Raw genomic sequence first — 16,999 nt, 5'->3', positions numbered from 1 at the left:
CGACAACAGTCACCCTCGATGCATCGTTACCCATCGCTCCACAACAGCCGCGGCCCTTGCAGAGCAAGGGGAACTACTACTTCAAGGTCTCAGAGCAAGTGACGTAACCGATTGAAACGCTATTTAGCGCACACCGCTAACTAAGCTAGCCGTTTCACATCCGTTACACACCCTTAAAAGTAAAGTAGCCTTAAACTAAAAAGAATGGGCAGTATGTGATAAGGGAGATTTGAATTGAATGTGAATTCAAAGATGGAGAGACTAGGCTCAAAGCAGAGCAGTGACTTTTGAAAGGGATCTCCCAAAAATATTCAATCAGACATTTTCCACTGAAACCCTGTGTGTCATGGTCACTCACAACTAGGGCCGGGACAAAACCAGTATCGCTTTGCACGTTAGTATCATGGCAAGGAACCAAAACAGCCCTAATGTTGGAAACAAAGATCATTATGTTGTCATCCAGAGTCACATTTATTTATAGGGCTCCGAGTGGCGCAGTGGTCTAAACACTGCATCTCAGTACGAGAGGTGTCACTACACCTCCAGACTGTACCACAACCGGCCGCGATTGGGAGTCCCATAGGGCGGTGCACAATTGGCCCAGCGTCGTTAGGGTTTGGGTGGGGTAGGCCGTCATTGTAAATAACTATTTGTTCTAAACCGACTTGCCTAGTTAAATGTTTTATTTTAATGTCTTTATTTTCCAAGCTATAGAACACAATATTTACATACAGCAGGTATTTTAAAAAAGGACCACAATTGTTGGATCTGCTTCGTGTTTTCATTTTTGCAACGGAAAAATTACTACGATACTGATATCGTCAAAGCCCTACTCAAAATGGACAACATTCCCCTTTTCACAGTAAGCAATTACCTTTGCTTGGTTTATATTCTACTTAGCAAGCCAAACATTTCTAAGAGATGTTGTTCTTGGTCTCATGGACTCCTCACAATAAACCAATCGAAATCCCAGAATAAAATACCTTCATAAAATGACAAATTAAAGATACAGCACCTGTTGAACCTTGCACTTCTGTCCAAGGAATATGCAGTTGAGCGTGCTGTTTATTTTATTTTTTTCAATTAGGCTACTATAGGATAAAGTATCAGCCCAAGTCTAGTTGGACATTACACCATTCACTGATTGGAAGCAGGTCTACACAAGTCAGCATCTATGGCTTAGAGTTAGTGAAATTACATTACAATGTAGGCCTGTTCATTAGGTCCATGGCCTACAATGTCGCACACTGCGGTATAATCTAAAAAGCACTAAAATATCAAATAAATGAATCATGCTTAATTGACTTAATATATTCCCTATTAACTATTATCGGATGTAACCTTCACATCCTATATACCTACTAATCCTGATTTATGGAAGCTCAATGTCTTAGTAACAACTTCAAACTGAAGCTTTGTAGTGAGTACACAATAAAAGGTATAGGATATTGACAATCATACTGTTTGTTTTGCGGCTACTAAGTACAAGGCCTACTGTATGAAAGATTTAGACTGAGGCATGCAGTTGGCTTCCAACTGACAGAATACACATAACCATAAACATTCAATAGAATATTCAATATAGCATCCACTGCATTTTCAGCTAAGCCTTGTACACTGAGTCAGAGACTCGATTTGCTTGCCGCCAAACAAAGAAACCTGTTCCTCTGCCTCATTGCCAGCTGTAAATGATCAGATTACAGTAGAATACAAGGCTGTCTGTTTAGGGCAAATCACAACCTGGAAACTGACTGGCAGTGACCCTTTCCTGATGTCGTGTTTATAATCCCTGCTTTTTTACCACCGTCTGATCCCATAAAGAATAGAAATGTTTGGACACTACAAAACTTGAACCTCAGTCGTAAGGGCATTTTTACTAATACTAAAGGCCCAAACAATGTGTATGTCTAAGTGATTTCAATTAATTTGTCTTGACTTTGGAAAGAGTGGTGATAAAATAATCACCACATTTTTTTGGTCCAATTTAGAGCCTGACAGGTATATCGGTTCACCGATATTATCGTCAAATATTAGCCTTTCACCATTATACAATTCGGTACCTGCAGATAACCTGATTTTCAATAAATAGGGAATCTCATGCTTATTTGAACATTTACGGGCATTTTCGTGTTGCCATTATTGTCAATGTAAGAAATCAACATTGAAGCATATTTCTTGGACAGTTGCTCTTTCGGATGACAATTTATGAGAACTCTTTAGGGAAAAATGACACTTTAATTTCCCCTTCGTAAAACAGTATATCGGCAGATACTTTTGTATATATAGTGTATGTGGACACTCCTTCACAATAGTGGATTCAGCTATTTAAGCCACACCTGTTGCTGACAGGTGTATAAAATTGAGCGCACAGCCATGCAATCTCCATAGACAAACATTGGCAGTTTTAATAGCCTTTCTGAAGAGCTCAGTGACTTTCAACGTGGCAGTGTCATAGGATGCCATCTTTCCAACAAGTAGAATGTCTGCTCTGCTAGAGCTGCCCTGGTCAAATGTAAGTGCTGTTATGCGAAGTGGAAACGTCTAGGAGCAACAATGGCTCAGCCGCTAAGTGGTAGTCCACACAAGCCCTCAGAACGGGACTGCCTAGTACTGAAGTGCATAGCGCAAAATTGTCTGTCCTCAGTTGCAACACTCACTACTGAGTTCCAAACGACCTCTGGAAGCAACGTCAGCACAAGAATTGTTCGTCAGGAGCTTCATGAAATGAGTTTCCATGGCCGAGCAGCCGCACACAACCCTAAGATCATGCACAATGCCAATCACGCTTCACCATTTGTAAGTCTGACGGACGAATCTGGGTTTGCCGGAGGACAGGAAACCCCTACTGTCGGGATAGGGATCGGGATAGGCCCCTTCGTTCGAGTGACGGGAAGTCTTAACACTACAGCATACAATGACATTCTAGACGATTCTGTGCTTCAAACTTCCAAACATTTTCCTGTTTCAGCATGACAATGCCCCTGCGCACAAAGCGAGGTCCATCCAGAAATGGTTTGTCGAGATCGGTGTGGAAGTACTTGACTGGCCTACACAGAGCCCTGATCTCAAACCCAATCAAACACCTTTGGGATGAATTGGAATGCCGACTGCGAGCCAGGCCTAATCGCCCAACATCAGTGCTCGACCTAACTAATGTTCGTGGCTGAATGGAAGCAAGTCCCTGCAGCAATGTTCCAACATCTAGTGAAAAGCCTTCCCAGAAGAGTAAAGGCTATTATAGCAGCAAAGGGAGGACCAGCTCCATATTAATGCCCATGATTCTGCCAGGTGTCCACATATCGATAAACACTATATGACCAAAAATAAGTTGTCCCCCCTAAAAAACAGGGACAGTGTCGGACCCCCAAAAACATATTGGTCAGACTCCAATTAGAGATACTGATGTATGGGTTATGATGTAGAGTTGTGATTACTTTTTGAGAGGGTATATTAGACTGCATAGTTAGTTAGTTATGTGCATGTATGTGCGTGTGCGTGCACGCGCGTGCATACCAGTGCCTATGAGGAAAGAGTGCATTGGGCTGTAAAAGGCCAGCATAAGTCAACCAATTAAGTGATGAACTTTTACTGTGAGACTTAAGGTAGGCCTACACACACCACCCTCTTCTAATGCAGAAATGGAGGCTTGAGGAAAGGATGTAGGGCGGCCCAACCCCCGAAGTGACTTATGAACTGTTTGCAACGATTCCTCTGTTGTCTTAAGAATTCAAAATTCTCTGTGTTGATCTCACCAACCCCCATTGTCACACCTCTGGGTTCATTCATTTTTACAATATAATTAAATATCTGCCTTTAATATAGACAATTCATGACCATTCCTTGATCTGTCAGCTAAACGCATAATACTTCATTGCACGGGGTTTAACCGTAGTCTCTGGCATATTGCTGTATTATTTTATGGAATCAGATAAGATTAAGCAATTAGCCATCGAATTAATTATCACATGCATATAAAATATGCATACATATTAGGGCTAACCCCATTTAATTGACTGGGACAATAGGCTGTTGGTCAACCGAGATTTATTTAGTCGAGCAGTTGCAAAAATACATATCTCATGGTGTACAAGACACCTGTCTGATTTGTGCTGTGGACTGATCCATTGTGGAGACCGTGGGGATGGCACAGTCCATTAGTTTAAGACATGTGCTACTGAAATTGTTAGATTACATAAACAATGGTGCAATAAGAAAATTATTTTCTAACAAATGCGTTTTCTCCCGCGTTTGATAGTGGTCGCTGTCCATGGTTCTGAAACAAATCAGTGTGCTGTTGAATTGGAGCCTTTTCCTAGACCATGTTGCTATGTGCATAATAGCAAAGTTAACTAGTATATTAGTGTTGAGAACAATGCGTGGAGGCAGCAGCAGAATGAGTAGATGGGAAAACAGGAGAGAGGAGAGAGGAAATCCAAACTTAATTAGGTCTATAATCAATAGCCTAACTTAAAATATGCCTGGCTTTATAAATCATTAATACAGCTACAGAAATAAGACAGGTCCTGCTTCTGTTGCCTGTTTGAGGGTTTGTTTAATAGCCAACTGATTCTGTGAGCACCAAGCCTAAACAATTTCAACAAATAGGGCAGAATTTTATCTTTGCTTTGCTGTAATAAAGGCTTTAAAAAATAATAATTATAACAACCAGATTTATTATTATTTATTTCGTGTTTACACTGTTCAAAATTGTCTGAAATTATATTTACAATTAACGCTCCTTTTTCTTGATCTCCTTATTGTTAATAATAATAATAATAATAATAATAATAATGCCATTATCATTAGTAGGCTTAGTATATCAGCCTTGCATAACCACCATCGAGCTGTATGCCTAACACCATGCCCAAACCGGACACGTTGCGTGCGTGAGCATAGCAAAATAAATGTACACATACATGTTATTCAATCATTGCACCTACACTGCTTGCGTATGTGTCGCGTTTGTTATAACCAATTTATTGATGCGATTATGATATGCTATAGGCACAGCCTGCTCGCTCATTAGGCAGGATTAGACGGCCGCCTATAGCGGCAGATTGACCAGGGCAACATTTTCTGAGCTAAATTGACCAAGACGCACCTCCAAAAACAACACATAAAACCTCACATAATTCTGCTCAAAAACAATTACAATTTATTTAAATCAGTGGCATATAGGTGCTGATGCTGGCCTTTGATAAGCATTTCCCACTTTGTCAAAGGCAGGCCTCAAAATATTTTGCTTGTCCATTCCCAGCACACCTCTCCAGGTGCAGGTTTCTCTGATCAAATAGCTTAACCTAAATGGCTCTCAATTAAATAAAAATGTTAGCAAAGCAACATATCCTAAAAACAGGACATGTCAAAGTAAAATGGACATTATGAAATGGACATTATGAAATGGACAATCACAACTGCAATCCAGGAGTTTCACCCCATTATCATGATCAGTGGTTTCACATTTGTATCTGAACATTTTTCATAAGTTGATCATAGTGAAAAATAAAACATGTCAGCATTTCCTGCTGTTTAAACACATTTCAAATAGGCTCGCGATAACTCCTGATAAAGTTGGATAGCTGATATTCAAGACTTAAATAGCCAAATTGATTAGTCATCGGAATCAGGACTAATAAAGCCAATGCAATAGCCTGTTTTACAAATGGTGGGCCTACCACATGGAATGGCATTCATAAAATTCCATTGCGGGCCAACATGGTAGGCTACACCCTAGTAAGTACGAGCAGACTTCTTTTGAACGTCTTCTTTTGGTCCTGTTCGGATGTAATTTTTTGGTGTTTTACGAACAGTAGGCTTACCACATAAGCCTACCGTTCGGTAAGATGGCACCAACAGAGAGGATCGCCTCGCTTCTAGTCCTTAGGGAACTATGCAGTATTTAGTTTATGTATTATTTCTTACATTTGTTAGCCCAGAAAATCTTAAGTGTTATTACATACAGCCGGGAAGAACTATTGGATATCAGAGCGACGTCAACTTATGACCAGGAATATGACTTTCCTGAAGCAGATCCTTTGTTCACACCACCACCCAGAGCATTTGATCTGATCCTAGAGGCTGACCCAAAACAACGTCGCCGCAGAAGAAGTAGACGGAGCGGCCTCTTGGTCAAACTTGGTGTGCACACTGCCCACCCCTTCCAAGTACATTACTCCTCAATGTCCAGTCTCTAGAAAACAAGGTAGACGAAACTAGGGCAAGGATTGCAACATACTCTGTTTCACGGAAACATGGCTCTCTCGGGATATGTTGTCGGAGTCGGTACAGCCACCTGGATTCTTTGCGTCGTGCCTACAGAAATAAACATTACTCTGGGAAGAAGGGCGGGGGTGTATGCTTCATGATTATATGGTGTGATCATAACAACATACAGGAACTCAAGTACTTTTGTTCACCTGATCTTCCTCACAATCAAATGTAGACCATATTATTTCCCAAAAGAATTCTCGTCAGTTATTGTCACAGGCATGTATATCCCCCCTCAAGCAGATACCATGATGGCTCTCACGGAACTTCACTGGACTCGATGTAAACTGGAAACCATATATCCTGAGGCAGCATTTATTGTAGCTACTGATTTTAACAAAGCAAATTTGAGAACAAGGCTACCTAAATTATATCAGCATATTGATTGTGGCACTCGTGCGGGCAATACACTGGATCACTGCTACTCTAACTTCCACAATGCATACAAGGCCTTCCACCGCCTTCCCTTCGGCAAATCTGACCACGACTCTATTTTGCTCCTCCCGTCCTATAGGCAGAATTGGTCGAAAGAACTGAGGACTCTTTATGGACCAAGATTTTTGGGGGTCGGGGACAGCCCTAATATGAACTCAGCAAAAAAAGAAACATCTCTTTTCAGGACCCTGTCTTTCAAAGATAAGTCGTAAAAGTTCAAATAACTTCACAGATGTTCAGTGTAAAGGGTCTAAACACCGTTTCCCATGCTTGTTCAAATGAACATGCACCTGTGGAACGATCGTTAAGACACTAACAGCTTACAGACGGTAGGAAATTAAGGTCACAGTAATGAAAACTTAGGACACTAGAGGCCTTTCTACGGACTCTGAAAAACAACAAAAGAAAGATGCTCAGGGTCCCTGCTCATTTGCGGGAAACGTGCCTTGGGCATGCTACAAGGAGGCATGAGGACTGCAGATGTGGCCAGGGCAATAAATTGCAATGTCCGTACTGTGAGACGCCTAAGACAGCGCTACAGGGAGACAGGACGGACAGCTGATCGTCTTCGCAGTGGCAGACCACGTGTAACAAGGATCCTGCACAGGATCGGTACATCCGAACATCACACCTGCGGGACAGCTACAGGATGGCAACAACAACTGCCCGAGTTACACCAGGAACGCACAATCCCTCCATCAGTGCTCAGACTGTCCGCAATAGGCTGAGAGAGGCTGGACTGAGGGCTTGTAGGCCTGTTGTAAGGCAGGTCCTCACCAGACATCACCAGCAACAACGTCGCCTATGGGCACAAAACACCGTCGACGCTGGACCAGACAGGATTGGCAAAAAGTGCTCTTCACTGACGAGCCGCGGTTTTGTCTTACCAGGGGTGATGGTTGGATTTGCGTTTATCGTTGAAGGAATAAGCATTACAGCGAGGCCTGTACTCTGGAGCGGGATCGATTTAGAGGTGGAGTGTCCGTCATGGTCTGGGGCAGTGTGTCACAGCATCATCGGACTGAGCTTGTTGTCATTGCGGGCAATCTCAACGCTGTGCGTTACAGGGAAGACATCCTTCTCCCTCATGTGGTACCATTCCTGCAGACTCATCATGACATGAACCTCCAGCATGACAATGCCACCAGCCATACTGCTCGTTCTGTGCGTGATTTCCTGCAAGACAGGAATGTCAGTGTTCTGCCATGGCCAGCGAAGAGCCCGGATCTCAATCCCATTGAGCACATCTGGGACCTGTTGGATCAGAGGGTGAGAGCTAGGGCCATTCCCCCCCCAGAAATGTCCGGAAAATTGCAGGTGCCTTGGTGGATTCCACGTACCTATATGCCGCCTAAGGGTTATGCCCGGCTCGCCGACCCTCTGTCTACACGCAAATATACCTCGCTTGCAATATGGTTTTGGGAACATAACTTTCATATAAGAGAATTGTTCAAATACAAAAGATACACATAGCAGAGTCGCACCCGGCTGTGTTTTGACAAATACGAACTTCCAGCTGAAAATATGAAATGGAATTGTCCAATGGAAATGTGAGCACAAGGTGACATACCTCTGCTGGAGGTTGTAATTGAAAACAGCCTGGTGCAACTTTTCTCACCTGCATACATAGACTAGACAAACATTCCCATCTGGTTAACTTTGCCGGATCTCTGTAATCGACAATAACGGAAGAATCTACAATGAATAAGGACCTCCAACAGCCGAAGCTAAGTAGTAACATGATGCCTTCTAATTGCAGTCGCTGTACTCGCCGTACGGCGAGGATAGCTGTGCTACAAGCCCAGCTTCAGACGCAATCGTTAGGCAAGGGTAATTTCAGTGTAGGAAAGGATGAAACAGCGTCTGTGCCACCAGTAAGTAAAGATGGTAGTATAAATCCCCTGGCACAGTCCCCGCAGCCGGACAACTTTCTCACGGTTTCTGGAAGGAAATGCTGTAGGAACGCTCAACCGGTGTCGCTCATTCAGCCGACAGAAACTTTCAACCGGTTTTCCCCATTAAGCAGCGAGTCGGAGTCAGAGGCCGAGTCTTCTCTGGTCTCTACTCCTCCTGTTACAGGGTCTGAGACGCCGAAGCTTCCCACCATTAGCTCTGACAAATTGAAAACTCTAGTCATTGGCGACTCCATTACCCGCAGTATTAGTCTTAAAACGAATCATCCAGCGATCATACACTGTTTACCAGGGGAAAGGGCTACCGACATTAAGGCTAATCTGAAGATGGTGCTGGCTAAAGCTAAAACTGGCGAGTGTAGAGAGTATAGAGATATTGTTATCCACGTCGGCACCAACATGTTAGGATGAAACAGTCAGAGATCACCAAGCGCAACATAGCTTCTGCGTGTAAATCAGCTAGAAAGATGTGTCGGCATCGAGTAGTTGTCTCTGGCGCCCTCCCAGTTAGGGGGAGTGATGAGCTCTACAGCAGAGTCTCAACTCAAGCGCTGGTTGAAAACTGTTTTCTGCCCCTCCCAAAAGATAGAATTTGTAGATAATTGGCCCTCTTTCTGGGACTCACCCACAAACAGGACCAAGCCTGACCTGCTGAGGAGTGACGGACTCCATCCTAGCTGGAGGGGTGCTCTCATCTTATCTACCAACATAGACAAGGCTCTAACTCCTCTAGCTCCACAATGAAATAGGGTGCAGGCCAGGCAGCAGGCTGTTAGCCAGCCTGCCAGCATTGTGGAGCCTGCCACTAGCACAGTCAGTGTAGTCAGCTCAGCTATCACCATTGAGACAGTGTCTGTGCCTCGACCTAGGTTGGGCAAAACTAAACATGGCAGTGTTCGCCTTAGCAATCTCACTAGGATAAAGACCACCTCCATTCCTGTCATTATTGAAAGAGATCATGATACCTCACATCTCAAAATAGGGCTACTTAATGTTAGATCCCTTACTTCAAAGGCAATTATAGTCAATGAACTAATCACTGATCATAATCTTGATGTGATTGGCCTGACTGAAATATGGCTTAAGGCTGATGAATTTACTGTGTTAAATGAGGCCTCACCTCCTGGCTACACTAGTGACCATATCCCCCGTGCATCCCACAAAGGCGGAGGTGTTGCTAACATTTACGATAGCAAATTTCAATTTACAAAAAAAAAAGAAGTTTTCGTCTTTTGAGCTTCTAATCATGAAATCTATGCAGCCTACTCAATCACTTTTTATAGCTACTTTTTACAGGCCTCCTGGGCAATATACAGCATTCCTCACTGAGTTCCCTGAATTTCTATCGGACCTTGTAGTCATAGCAGATCATATTCTAATCTTTGGTGACTTTAATATTCACATGGAAAAGTCCACAGACCCACTCCAAAAGAGCCATTATTATGTTGGGTTTTGTCCAACATGTCTCTGGACCCACTCACTGTCACAGTCATACGCTGGACCTAGTGTTGTCCCATGGAATAAATGTTGTGGATCTTAATGTTTTTCCTCATAATCCTGGACTATTGGACCACCTTTTTATTACGTTTGCAATTGCAACAAATAATCTGCTCAAGCCCCAACCAAGGAACATCAAAAGTCGTGCTATAAATTCACAGACAACACAAAGATTCCTTGATGTCCTTCCAGATTCCCTCTGTCTACCCAAGGACGCCAGAGGACAAAAATCAGTTAACCACCTAACTGAGGATCTCAATTTAACCTTGCGCAATACCCTAGATGCAGTTGCACCCCTAAAAACATTTCTCAGAAGAAACTAGCTCCCTGGTACACAGAAAATACCCGAGCTCTGAAGCAAGCTTCCAGAAAATTGGAACGGAAATGGCGCCACACCAAACTGGAAGTCTTCCGACTAGTTTGGAAAGATGGTACTTTAGAGCCCTTACTGCTGCTCGATCATCCTATTTTTCTAACTTAATTGAGGAAAATAAGAACAATCCGAAATTCCTTTTTGATACTGTCGCAAAGCTAACTAAAAAGAAGCATTCCCCAAGAGAGGATGACTTTCACTTTAGCAGTGATAAATTCATGAACTTCTTTGAGGAAAAGATTATGATTATTAGAAAGCAAATTACGGACTCCTCTTTAAATCTGCGTATTCCTTCAAAGCTCAGTTGTCCTGAGTCTGCACAACTCTCCCAGGACCTAGGATCAAGAGAGACGCTCAAGTGTTTTAGTACTATATCTCTTGACACAATGATGAACATCATCATGGCCTCCAAACCTTCAAGCTGCATACTGGACCCTATTCCAACTAAACTACTGAAAGAGCTGCTTCCTGTGCTTGGCCCTCCTATGTTGAACATATTAAACAGCTCTCTATCCACCGGATGTGTACCAAACTCACTAAAAGTGGCAGTAATAAAGCCTCTCTTGAAAAAGCCAAACCTTGACCCAGAAAATATGACACACAGCTGTACATTTCAATGAAACATGGTGAAGCCCCAAAATTGCCCTTGCTAGAAGCATGCGTTTCAGACATAAGGAAGTGGATGGCTGCAAACTTTCTACTTTTAAACTCAGACAAAACAGAGACGCTTGTTCTAGGTCCCAAGAAACAAAGAGATCTTCTGTTGAATCTGACAATTAATCTTAATGGTTGTACAGTCGTCTCAAATAAAACTGTGAAGGACCTCGGCGTTACTCTGGACCCTGATCTCTCTTTTGAAGAACATATCAAGACCATTTCAAGGACAGCTTTTTTCCATCTACGTAACATTGCAAAAATTAGAAACTTTCTGTCCAAAAATGATGCAGAAAAATTCATCCATGCTTTTGTCACTTCTAGGTTAGACTACAATGCTCTACGTTCCGGCGACCCGGATAAAGAACTAAATAAACTTCAGTTAGTGCTAAATACGGCTGCTAGAATCCTGACTAGAACCCAAAAATTTGATCATATTACTCCAGTGCTAGCCTCCCTACACTGGCTTCCTGTCAAAGCAAGGGCTGATTTCAAGGTTTTACTGCTAACCTACAAAGCATTACATGGGCTTGCTCCTACCTATCTCTCTGATTTGGTCCTGCCGTACATACCTACACGTACGCTACGGTCACAAGACGCAGGCCTCCTAATTGTCCCTAGAATTTCTAAGCAAACAGCTGGAGGCAGGGCTTTCTCCTATAGAGCTCCATTTTTATGGAACGGTCTGCCTACCCATGTGAGAGACGCAAACTCGGCCTCAACCTTTAAGTCTTTACTGAAGACTCATCTCTTCAGTGGGTCATATGATTGAGTGTAGTCTGGCCCAGGAGTTGGAAGGTGAACGGAAAGGCTCTGGAGCAACGAACCGCCCTTGCTGTCTCTGCCTGGCCGGTTCCCCTCTTTCCACTAGGATTCTCTGCCTCTAACCCTATTACAGGGGCTGAGTCACTGGCTTGCTCATGCCGTCCCTGGAAGGGGTGTGTCACCTGAGTGGGTTGATTCACTGATGTGGTAATCCTGTCTAGGTTGGCACCCCCCCCTTGGGTTGTGCCATGGCGGAGATCTTTGTGGGCTATACTCAGCCTTGTTTCAGGATGGTAAGTCAGTGGTTGAAGATATCCCTCTAGTGGTGTGGGGCTGTGCTTTGGCAAAGTGGGTGGGGTTATATCCTTCCTGTTTGGCCCTGTCCGGGGGTGTCCTCGGATGGGGCCACAGTATCTCCTGACCCCTCCGGTCTCAGCCTCCAGTATTTATGCTGCAGTAGTGTATGTGTCGGCGGGCTAGGGTCAGTTTGTTATATCTGGAGTACTTCTCCTGTCCTATTTGGTGTCCTGTGTGAATCTAAGTGTGCGTTCTCTAATTCTCTCTTTCTTTCTCTCTCTCGGAGGACCTGAGCCCAAGGACCATGCCCCAGGACTACCTGACATGATGACTCCTTGCTATCCCCAGTCCACCTGACCGTGCTGCTGCTCCAGTTTCAACTGTTCTGCCTTATTATTATTCGACCATGCTGGTCATTTATGAACATTTGAACATCTTGGCCATATTCTGTTATAATCTCCACCCGGCACAGCCAGAAGAGGACTGGCCACCCCACATAGCCTAGGTCCTCTCTAGGTTTCTTCCTAGGTTTTGGCCTTTCTAAGGGAGTTTTTCCTAGCCACCATGCTTCTACACCTGCATTGCTTGCTGTTTGGGGTTTTAGGCTGGGTTTCTGACCAGCACTATGAGATATCAGCTGATGTACGAAGGGCTATATAAATACATTTGATTTGATTTTGGAAGAGCAGGGTAGCAATCTCACAGCAAGAACTGGCAAATCTGGTGCAGTCCATGAGGAGGAGATGCACTGCAGTACTTAATGCAGTTGGTGGCCACACCAGATGCTGACTGTTACTTTTGACCCCCCTTTGCTCAGGGACACATTATTCCATTTCTGTTAGTCACATGTCTGTGGAACTTGTTCAGTTTATGTCTTAGTTGTTGAATCTTGTTATATTCATACAAATATTTACACATGTTAAGTTTGCTGAAAATAAACCAAGTTGACAGTGCGAGGACGTTTATTTTTTTGCTGAGTTTAGTTTTGATGTCTCACTGTTATACTACAATGTAGAAAATAGTAAATATAAAGAAATATAGTAAACATAACATAGTAAATATAAAAAACCCAGGAATGAGTAAGTGTCCAAACTTTTGACTTGGTAGAATAATGCTTTTTTAATGTCAGTATTGCCTTGTAAATTAAGCTTTATGCCTTGAATTAACTCATTTTACAATGAAATATCTGCCTTTGATATGTAAAAATCTCATGACCCTGATCAGCTAAATGCATAATATTTGATGAACCATAAAGCTGACATATTGCTGTATTATCTTTTGGAGTCAGATAATTCATTTAATGGGCTAATTGCTTAGATCACATGTGAGGTCTATATAATATGCATACATATCAAATATGTATCCCACTACAAGGATATACAGTAGCTAGCCTCATCTTCCATCACCCATTCCTTCTCTCAGTTCACTATTTTGTGGAGATGTAGCTAAATATTACTAATAAATAATTATAACCTGATAGCGTCTCTAAAAAAATAGATGACACAGGTGACATGTTGTTCCAACAGTATCTCACATGAACAAAAACCAGACTAGGTCCAGCACCTTTGTAACTATATTCCTAAAAGCAGCAGAAGTGTTCAAACTAGTGTAGTCTTTGTGTAGTTGAATCATTGCCTTTCAAACTTGGTTCTCCAATGTTCTTTGCGCTTAGGCCTGGCTCACCTCACACTAATGACTGGTCAATGATTAGCAGGCCATTATTGTAGGCTTTTCAGTATTAACCACACAGTCTAGAGCAGGGGTGTCAAACATAACAAACAGGATGGACAGAGTGGACACTGGGACACTTTACTTATCCAAGAGGCAGCTGAATTTACATGGAGTGGCTTTTTGAATACCAGGGTCTAGGATAAGTTTAGCCTCTGAGACATTTTGTGGATATGGGCCCTGGCCTTTACTTTAGTTTACCTGCTGCTCATTTACCCATGACGTTACTGTTTCAAAACTCCCAGACTGTCAATAGACTCCATTCATCTCGTGCAAAAAACTGGAGTATGTCCCAAACGGCCCTGTGGGTCCTGGTCAAAAGCAGTACACCATAAAGGGTGCAATTTGGGATACAACCCTTGAGTAAGGTGGACAGGTAATAAGACACACTAAGGCAGGGAGCCTTTATACACAGGCACTCCCAGAGATGGACATATGCAAAACGTGTTTCCGTAGGAACACCACAACTCACAGAAGACTGACAGAGAATGAATGCCTCACAACAAAACAGATTTTTCATACAATGAATATTCAAACTTCCTCCTCTAAATTTCCCCATTTAATGCAAAAACCTACATGAAAGCAATGGCATGCAATAGAATATCAGTGCCCTCCCGTTGTATCCAGCTGAGTTAGAAAGTTGATGTGATGTAGCCTGTAATGCTTACTGAAAATTGATTTTAAATCACAGATTGAAATGTAAAATTCTAAAATTGAGAGGTAGGCCTAATAGGGGTCACCACTCATAAGGAACTGGAAAAACGCAAATAGGCTAGGCTAGTGACAAACATTTTTCATTTAACAAAAATATGACACTATTCTGTGAGGTTAGACAAATACTAATCCAGGTAATGTAACGGGCGATGTGAAATGAACTCACCATATTCCGACGACTCCGAGTTCTCTTCCTTTAGGTTTTTACCCATTTTCAATCCTTCCCTCCACCTCTACTAGTTTATAATCGTGTAAAACGTCTAAATTGCCAGGTATATCAGGTCGAAGTTTAATAATTTAAAAAAAAGTATAAAACAACGTTTTAAAGAGGTGTTACCTACACTTAATGCACAGAAAAAGCAAACTTGCGTTGAATAAATCTTTCTCCCTCGAGCTCCAGTAACTAGGGTTGTGACATCAAAACGCACCTGTTGTGTGACGCGCACCTGCCTGCACGCGCGGTGTTGCATTCCCGCCCCTTGACCTCCCTTTACTAAATGCCCCCAGGCTGTTTGATGGGTCTGCATGTAGTAAATGAAATTGCTTTTTTTTCTGATTATTTGGCTGTATGCCTATATAATATATTGATATTTAAAATACCTGAACAAGCCCTTTGGAATTAATTGGATTTCTGTATAAATTGGCAGTAAAATTAGATTTGATCTTCATCTAAGTCACAACAACAAACACAGTCTGCTTAAACTAATAACACACAAATGGTAATGTTCTTGTCTATATTGAATACATCATTTAAACATTCACAGTGTAGGTTGGAAAAAGTATGTGAACCCCTAGGCTAATAACTTCTCTAAAAGCTCATTGGAGTCAGGAGTCAGCTAACAATCAACGAGACAAGATTAGAGATGTTGGTTAGAGCTGCCCTGCCCTATAAAAAGCTCACACAAAGTTTAAGTTTGCTATTCACAAGAAGCATTGCCTGGGTCTCAGAAGACCCAAGATTAAGAATTGTTGACATGCATAAAGCTGGAAAGGGTTACAATGGTATATCTAAAAGCCTTGAAGTTAATCAGTCCACGGTAAGACAAATTGTCTATAAATGGAGAAAGTTCAATACTGTTGCTACTCTCTGTAGGAGTGGCCATCCTGCTAAGATGACTGCAAGAGCACAGCGCAGAATGCTCAATGAGGTTAAGAAGAATCTTGGAGTGTCAGCTAAAGACATGCCAACATCTCTGATGAGTCTGCGATATGTAAAACACTTAACAAGAATGGTGTTCATGGGAGGACACCATGGAAAAAACATTGCTGCACGTCTGAAGTTCGCAAAAGAGCATCTGGATGTTCCACAGCGCTACTGGCAAAATATTCTGTGGAAAGATTAAACTAAGTTGAGTTGTTTGGAAGGAACACAAAACACCATGTGTGGAGAATAAAAAGGCACAGCACACCAACATCAACCTCATCCCAACTGTAAAGTATGGTGAAGGGAACATCATGGTTTGGAGCTTCTTTGCTGCCTCAGGAACTGGACAGCTTGCTCTGACGGAAAAATGAATTCCCAAGTTTATCAAGACATTTTGCAGAATGTAAGGCTCCGTCCACCAATTGAAGCTCAACAGGACAACTCTTCACAACACAGAAGTAAATCAACAGAAAGGAAAATATGTTCTTCTGGAGTGGCCCAGTCAGAGTCCTGACCTCAACCCGATTGAGATGCTGTGGCATGACATCAAGAGAGCCATTCACACCAGAAATCAAGAATATTGTTGAACTTGAAGTTTTACAGAGAGGAATGGTCCAAAATTCCTCCTGACCATTGTGCAGGTCTGATCCACAACTACAGAAAACATTTGGTTGAGGTTATTGCTGCCAAAGTAGGGTCAACCAGTTATTAAAACCAAGGGTTCACATACTTTTCCCACACTACACTGAATGTTCACAAGGTGTGTTATTAGTTTAAGCAGACTGAATGGTCATAGATTAAGATCAGATCAAATTGTAAGTCACAACAGACAATGAGGAAGTCCAAGTAATTCCAAAGGGTTCACATTTCTTGCCACTGTACAAAAACATTTTATTTAGATTTGAGGGAGTGACTTTTCCTATCATCACACAAAGAGCCATTCCTTATTGCTTTGGAAATGTTTAATGTCTCACCCATGTTCTTCAGTTCACAACATGAAACCTGGCACAACCCAACCAGATAGTGATTAACATAAGTCAATTTGACAGCCTTCTTTTTCTGTCAGAATTACTGAATATGTTATAAAAGCAGAGCTCATGCTCCCTTTCCCATCGTGAGTTGTAGAAGATAGCAATAACCATGAATTGGGCCTGGGGAAGGAAAGCATGGTTGAATAGTTAACTATTCAACAAGTCCCAAGAACTCTGTCAA

At 42.4% G+C, this 16,999-nt stretch overlaps 1 protein-coding gene across 2 annotated transcripts in view; it reads right to left on the bottom strand.

Annotated features, from left to right (window-relative positions):
- LOC118399194 (choline transporter-like protein 4) overlaps positions 1-15,132 on the bottom strand; it is a 47,167-nt gene extending 32,035 nt beyond the window's left edge. For both annotated transcript variants that reach the window (XM_052471918.1, XM_035795070.2), the window contains exon 1: positions 14,810-15,132. In XM_052471918.1, the coding sequence (XP_052327878.1) occupies positions 14,810-14,855 (46 nt within the window). In that variant the 5' untranslated portion in view covers positions 14,856-15,132. The remainder of the gene's footprint in view (positions 1-14,809) is intronic.
- Between the last annotated feature and the right edge of the window lie 1,867 nt (positions 15,133-16,999).

This window comes from Oncorhynchus keta, chromosome 20 (genome assembly GCF_023373465.1).
Source record: "Oncorhynchus keta strain PuntledgeMale-10-30-2019 chromosome 20, Oket_V2, whole genome shotgun sequence".
Lineage (NCBI taxonomy): Eukaryota > Metazoa > Chordata > Actinopteri > Salmoniformes > Salmonidae > Oncorhynchus > Oncorhynchus keta.
The sequence above is the reverse complement of the archived record's forward strand: the minus strand, read 5'-3'. Positions and strand labels throughout refer to the sequence as shown.